The sequence below is a fragment of the Hylobates moloch genome, unplaced genomic scaffold, assembly GCF_009828535.3.
Source record: "Hylobates moloch isolate HMO894 unplaced genomic scaffold, HMol_V3 SCAFFOLD_2, whole genome shotgun sequence".
In the NCBI taxonomy this organism is placed as follows: Eukaryota; Metazoa; Chordata; class Mammalia; order Primates; family Hylobatidae; genus Hylobates; species Hylobates moloch.
In genome coordinates this window covers 16,517,107-16,524,504 of record NW_026652277.1, presented here as the reverse complement: position 1 = coordinate 16,524,504, position 7,398 = coordinate 16,517,107, and the positions used below count along the sequence as shown (strand labels likewise).

Genomic DNA, 7,398 nt, shown 5'->3' with positions numbered 1-7,398 from the left:
GCAACACCCATCCTCAGTCACCACCTTCAGCCACCACCCTCCCTTACGCAGTCACGCCACACACTTCCCTGCTTCCGCCCACAGCCCTCTGGGCATCGACCCATCAACTGAGCTTGCGCCAAGTCTAGTGCGCACGCGCCAACTTCGGCCCATTCAGCGTCCCAAACCGAGGGGTGGACGCCACGGGGATAAACTATCCTCAGCGTGGGGCGGGGTCTCGAAGCCGAATAACGAACGTCATTGGCCAGCCTCTTCCACAGACTTTTAAGGGCGGAGCCTGGCCCTGGAGCCACGTCTAGAGAGCTGTTCTCCTAATATGGGTAGGGTCGGGCGTGGAGCTGGTAGCGGCGCTATGTGCGCCTGCGCGGGGCGCCGAGACAGGGCGTGTTCCCTGTTCGGTGCCGGTGTTGCAGGGAGTGAGGGCAGCCGGAGTGCGTCCTGCCGAAGCCTGTGGTTGCACGCCCACCCTCTTAAGGGCTACCTTCCGTGGTGAGTGTGTGCGGCGTTGCACTTGGGTTGCTTCTCGCTGCGTGGCCGCAGCGCGGCTGAACACTTCCCACTCCCCTGCCCTACCCCATCCCCTCCCCGCACCCGGACCAGCCCCTGGGACGCCATCGGACGCCCACCCGCTCCAACCCTGGGGAAGCCCCAGAGTGGCAGCGAAGGCCTCTTTCCTTTCCGCCCCTGCACTTGCTGTCATCGCCCACGTGCTTTGTTGTTGTTTGGTGCAGACCATGTCCAAGTCTCTGAAGAAGTTGGTGGAGGAGAGCCGGGAGAAGAACCAGCCCGAAGTGGACATGAGTGACCGGGGCATCTCCAACATGCTGGATGTCAACGGCCTGTGTGAGTTCTCGGGCAGGACCCTCCCGTGGATGAGCTGGAAGGCTTTCTAAGTTTGCCAGTTCACTGCTGGTCCTGCTGTGAGCGATTGTACTGGTTTAGACCCCAGCCCCTGCTTGTAAACATCGCTTGTCAGGGGCTTCGCGCAGAGGGTTTGCAGTAGCATTTGCACCTGGAAAACGATCCTGAGAGTCCACGATGAGAATCACACAGACAGCTGTGCCTCATCGGTTGTCTCTGCTGTATGGCATTGAGGTGGATTTTCCACATAGTTTGCTTAATAGCCACTTTAATTATAAATTGAAAATTAATTTTGAGTCCTTCTTCCTGTCTCCTAATACAGTCTTTGTCCATGAACAAATGACACAGAAAAGTTCCATGATTAATAAGCATTCTTGTGCCTGGAGCATTTTAAGCGTTTCTTGAATCTTTACATCCTTCTGAGTATTCTCCGAACTTGGTTCAGGCTTTTGTCACCTCCTTATGCTGTGGTGAAATCCTCCTAACTTGCCCTCTTACCTTCAGTTTCACTGCCCAGTTTAATCACTGGTCACTTTCATCGTTATTTTCCTGTAACCCCCGTCTATGGTGTTACCCTCTCCCTTAAAATCAGGGATTGCAAGTTCACGTGCCTCCAAGCGAGGGCGGTCAGGGGAGGTTATGAACTAGGTGATAGGTGTCCCACCTGAAAGGGCCAGCTGCTGCACCTGCTACTCAGACACATGTCACCATAGGAATGTTGGCCTAGTGTGCCAGATTATTAAAGGAGCCAAGATTCTATATTTTTATGTGAAATTTGCTAATTTTTAGATGTTGGCTACTAATTCTAATATTTGAAAAATCTGTGATAAGTGAGCTAAAGCAGTTCTTCAGGCTGACGTGGCTTTGGTTTAAACCCTCTCTGCCCTTCTCCAGGTTGTCCATTATCGACGGTAATGCTCCAGGTTTCTTGGCGTGATGTACAAGGCCTTTCTGAATCTGAACCTAACCTTACTCTTCCATGCAGCTGGCATTCCAGCCATTCTGAACCTATTGCCCTTCCTGGACCAGAGCCTACTCGTTCAGATCTTCGTGCCTTTACGAAATTGTTTTCCCTCTTTCTCAGTCTTTTGCACCTGAAATCCTTTTACTTCTAAGAGTCAGCTTAGACATTACCACCTGTGTAAAACCTTATCCGTCTGCACCAAGCTGAGATAGCCCTTCCCTCCTCTGTGAAGGTGGTCGTGTGTATTGCTTTGTGACTCCTGTCACATAGGCTCGTACTGATTTTTTCTTTTTTAATCTAGAAGTCTCTCTTCTCCGCTGGGACATTGGGAAGACAAAAGCTGTGCAATATTCATGCTTGCATTTTTTTTTAATAATAGTGCCTGGAGCACAGTAGATGCTGAAAAATAGTTGAGGAATGAAGAAAATGAAAGAATGATGGGTTAGGCCTGTGAGTTTGGGATATCAGGTTCAGGATGTGACGAGAGAAGGGAGGTGTTCAGGAGACCCTGAAAGGTGATGGATAGCCATTTAGGCATGGAGAGAATGGCAGAGTCAGGTTTATTGTGAATTCATGGTTTTCACGGTTTGAAAACCTGCCTGGTACAGAGGTTGGAGTTGATGCTGTTGATATGTCTTGGCAGAAGGAAAAGGGAGGAAACGTAGATTTGCGTTTCGTAGGCTTTATGAAAATACGTGCCATTAAACTTAGGCTGTGTACTAGTTAGCCACTCAGGCTTGGTGTGTGTTGGTCTCTTGCGTTCCGTAAGGGTCCTTGCTGTCAGCAACTGAGCAGATGCCTCTGGAATTGGTTATCTGGGTGTGCCCCTTGCTGCCCCTGCCCGGTTCTGCCATGACCATGGTCATTACTGGGGGCACTGTTGATACAGAGGAGAAAGAGCAGGGGATAGGGGAACATGATGCATAGCGGGACCCTTGGCCGCACGGCTTTTCTCCCTCCAGCACTCATTCTCACCGGGTAGAAGAGAGGCTGCTTTCAGCAGAGGAGCTTTAAACCCTTCGACTTTTGAAGAGGAGACTTTATGTAATATTTATAAATGGGGAGAATGGCTTAGCTATTTCAGTTCAGCTCCGTTATCTCTTTGAAGCCTTGGCTTTTATTAAGGAAGGAAAGATAGCCACTTGCTTCCTGAAATATATTTCTGGTACAACATTGGGTGGTGAAAAGCGAGATCATTCTTAAATTTTCCTAAAAAAGTAGCTAACAAAGGATAATAGTACTTTTTGGGAAGTTGGGTGGAAGTGAATTTGGAGATTTCCAGATTCCACCTCCTCTGGCTTCTGTAGCATTGACCCAAGGCTGCTCTCTGCAAACTCCCTGACCTCAGGACTCCTCGGAACCTAGGGGGTTCCAGGATGCTCTTCGGAGCCTCCACCAGGGCTCACTTCTCAGCAGTGCACGCACAGTGACACAGTGCTTAATATATACAAGTAGTGAAATACTTCACATGGCTACATTAATTATAAGTGTAAGAATTTTTTGTTGTTGTTGTTCCTGAAAACAGGGTCTTGCTCTGTCACCTAGGCTGGAATGCGGTGGTGCAGTCACAGCTCACTGTGGCCTCAACCTCCCAGGCTCAAGCAATCCTCCCACCTCAGCCTCCCGAGTAGCTGGGACTATAGATAGACACCACCACCCCTGGCTAATGGTTTTATTTTTTTTTTTTTTGTAGAGATGGGGTCTTGCTATGCTGCCCAGACTGGCCTCAAACTCCTGGGCTCAAGGAGTGCCCCTATCTTGGCCTCCTAAAGTACTGGCATTACAGATGTGAGCTACCACACCCAACCTCCATGTTTCTTTACTGATAAAATTTTAGCTGTAACCAGGAAGTTTTATAAGTATCCAGCTTAAACACAGGGAACAGTTAACTTGTATGTACAGAGAATAGCTGTTTCTTGCATCTCAAGCTTTCCCTTTATTATTCTTACTTTGTTTAATCTCTCAAGAGGTTAGAATTAAGCTTTGAAGACAAAAGTAAGGTTTTGTACTACTAAGCATATGAGATGCCCGTCTTTCTTCCTGGGAGAGTTGTATCTTCTAACACAGCACTTCCTTAGAGACAGCAAATTACCTTTAAAAGATGTTTTGAGGAGTTTAGGTACCAGGAACTTTCTGATGGAGAAAACTTCTTAGGCTGGAGACAGATATTAGACAGGTTCTACAGTTTTCTAGTCGTCCAGCCAGATTCTAGAAATGCTCACTTCCTACCATGAGAGGCAGAGGAGTACAGCACATAGGAGGGAAACTTGGATTTGGATAGACGTGGATTCCAATTCTGCTACTTAGTACTGTGTAACCTTAGAGAAGCTACTTAACCTCTCTGATCCTCAAGTTCCTTAACAAATGGTAACCTAAGTAACCACTTCATAAGACTGGTTTAATGGTTTGCATTAAATGCAATAATGCACATTAAATGTTAGTAACTAGTTAGTGTTAGATCCAATAGTGTACATTAAATGTTAACTATTAATATGAATATCCAGCTATAGGCCCATATGCCTCAGACATACCCAGTTCCAACAGTCACTAGCCTGAACCAAGAATTTTGCTTTGTTAACTCGACTGGGTAAGGCATTTGTATCAGGTGTTGGAATTTTTTGTGTGGCTTATTAGAAACTATAGTGTTTGGTACTTTTGCCTAAGGTTCTAATTGATTTAGATAGCTATTTATTTAAAATCTGTCCTAATTTATTTCTTTTCCATCCTTTTGTTTTAACATGGTATGTAATTTGCACACACATTTTCCTTAAAGCTTCCAAGAACACCAGTGTGGGCAATAGAGTGAGACCCTATCTCTACAAAAAATTAAAAAATGAGCTAAGGGTGATGTGCAAGTCCCAGCTTTCAGGGAGGCTGCGGTGGGAGGATTGCTTGAGCCCAGGAGTTTGAGTTTGTAGTGAGCTATAATCGTGTTACTAGGTGACAGAACAAGACCTTGTCTGTTAAAAAAACAAACAAAAAAACTTCCCAGCATAATCGTAATGCTGCTGATTTTATTCTTTTTATTAAAGACATTCCACTGCAGAAGCTCTTTCCCAAGCAGCAGCTGTCTTCATCTGGTTGATAAAGTTGATTTTGAAGGGCCCTGTAATCAGCTTCTATTTCCATAGAGACAGAATCCCAGCTGTAGCCGGAGGAACTTCCTTTCATCTCTCTTATTTAAGTGTTTCCTGATTTTTTAATCTCTTCAAGTGTATTGCCCTCTCTGGGTGGTCAAGCCTTTATCATTTTTTTTCCAAGTTAGACTAAAATATTTTTCAGATAAATCTTGAAAACAACCTGCTTTCAAGGGAGTGAGTGGTCTTTCTGAAGGACCAGGCAAAATAATAAATATGATCATGGGTTATCTGGAATAGCTGTCTCAAAAGTCTTGTTAAACCTGGAACACATGCTATCCATGTCGACCTTCTTTGGGGATAAAGAGCTGGGGAGGATCTGTAATTTTAGCTATGATCTTTATTAAAATCATTTTTTTATTTTTTAATTTTTTTTTCGTTTTTGTGATGGAGTGTTGCTCTGTTGCCCAGGCTGGAGTGCAGTGGCGTGGTCTCTGCTCACTGCCACCTCCGTCTCCCGGGTTCAAGTGATTCTCCTGCCTCAGCCTCCCGAGTAGCTGGGATTACAGGCGTGTGCCACCACACCTGTCTAATTTTTGTATGTTTAGTAGAGACGGGGTTTCACCATATTGGCCAGGCTGGTCTTGAACTCCTGACCTCAAGTGATCCGCCTGCCTCGGCCTCCCAAAATTCTGGGATTACAGGCATGAGCCACCATGCCCGGCCTTAAAATTATTTATGTTCTCACTCCTCTAGGTTGTGTGTATGTGCCCACCTTTCTGTTTTTAAACACACTGCATCTTGGCCTGTGGAGCCCTTTTCCTTTTTCTCTCTCCAGCTAGCTCTTGCCCCCTTGTCAGTTAGTGCTTGTTGAAAGAAGGAAGGACTTAACTTTCACATGACTCCATTTCCTGTCACCTCCTCCAGGAGGCCCCTCAAGAATACTCAGTTGTGACCCACCATCCCATCCAGCTTGGCTGAAGTGTCTCTCTACTTGGCATAGTGCTTGGGAAAAATTTATTGAAGAAGGGATGTTACTACTTTTAGTTAAGAGATTCAGGTTGGCTAAGGGAGAGAGCATAGCTCTGGAGAAAAAGCATGTACTGTCTCCTTCCTTCTCGCACTCATAACATCCCTCTTTGGTTCACCTGATTATTGTCAGCATTTTATAGATGAGAAAGTAGAGAGCTGTCGAGGTTCTGTGAAGTCCGCAGTGTCACTCAGGCAGTGGTGGAAATGGAGTTCACTTTTTTTTTTTTTTGAAATGGAGTTTAGTGTCATAGATCTTTCTCCATCCCTTTACTTTTAATTTAGTTGTATCTATATTTTATATTTAAAGTGGATTTCTCATAGATAACATATAGTTAGATCCTGTTTTTTTTTCTTAAAATCCACCCTGATAGTCTTTTAATTGATATATTTGGTTATTAACATTTAATGTGATAATTGATATTACTTAGATTAATATCTGTATAATAAGTGTTTTCTATTCTTGCCCTTGTTCCTTTTTTTTTTGTCTTCCACTCTTTCTGCTTTCCGTGGCTTTAATGATTTCATTTTCTCCTCTCACAATATACTCCATATTCTCTTCTCTCAGCAAATTTACATTTAAAAATGTATTTGTTTTAGAAGGAGGATAAAGCAAAGAATAAAAACTTCTTAATGATAGCCCCAGAGTTTGCAATATACATTTACAATTAATCTTAACTCACTTTTTTTTTTTTTTATTATACTTTAGGGTTTTAGGATACATGTGCACAATGTGCAGGTTTGTTACATATGTATCCATGTGCCATGTTGATTTCCTGCACCCATTAACTCGTCATTTAGCATTAGGTGTATCTCCTAATGCTGTCCCTCCCCCCTCCCCCCACCCCACAACAGTCCCCGGAGTGTGATGTTCCCCTTCCTGTGTCCATGAGTTCTCATTGTTCAATTCCCACCTATGAGTGAGAACATGCGGTGTTTGGTTTTTTGTCCTTGTGATAGTTTACTGAGAATGATGTTTTCCAGTTTCATCCATGTCCCTACAAAGGACACGAACTCATCATTTTTTATGGCTGCATAGTATTCCATGGTGTATATGTGCCACATTTTCTTAATCCAGTCTATCGTTGTTGGACATTTGGGTTGGTTCCAACTCTTTGCTATTGTGAATAGTGCCGCAATAAACATACGTGTGCATGTGTCTTTATAGCAGCATGATTTATAGTCCTTTGGGTATATACCCAGTAATGGGATGGCTGGGTCAAATGGTATTTCTAGTTCAAGATCCCTGAGGAATCGCCACACTGACTTCCACAATGGTTGAACTAGTTTACAGTCCCACCAACAGTGTAAAAGTGTTCCTATTTCTCCACATCCTCTCCAGCACCTGTTGTTTCCTGATTTTTTTAATGATGGCCATTCTAACTGGTGTGAGATGGTATCTCACTGTGGTTTTGATTTGCATTTCTCTGATGGCCAGTGATGATGAGCATTTCTTCATGTGTTTTT

The 7,398-nt window shown here is 44.4% G+C and overlaps 1 protein-coding gene across 1 annotated transcript in view; it reads left to right on the top strand.

Moving 5' to 3' along the window:
- The first annotated feature begins 315 nt into the window (after window positions 1-315).
- RSU1 (Ras suppressor protein 1) overlaps window positions 316-7,398 on the top strand; it is a 224,852-nt gene continuing 217,769 nt past the window's right edge. The window contains exons 1-2 of the mRNA XM_032163998.2: window positions 316-489; window positions 732-843. Coding sequence (XP_032019889.1) covers window positions 735-843 — 109 coding nt within the window. The 5' untranslated portion in view covers window positions 316-489; window positions 732-734. The remainder of the gene's footprint in view (window positions 490-731; window positions 844-7,398) is intronic.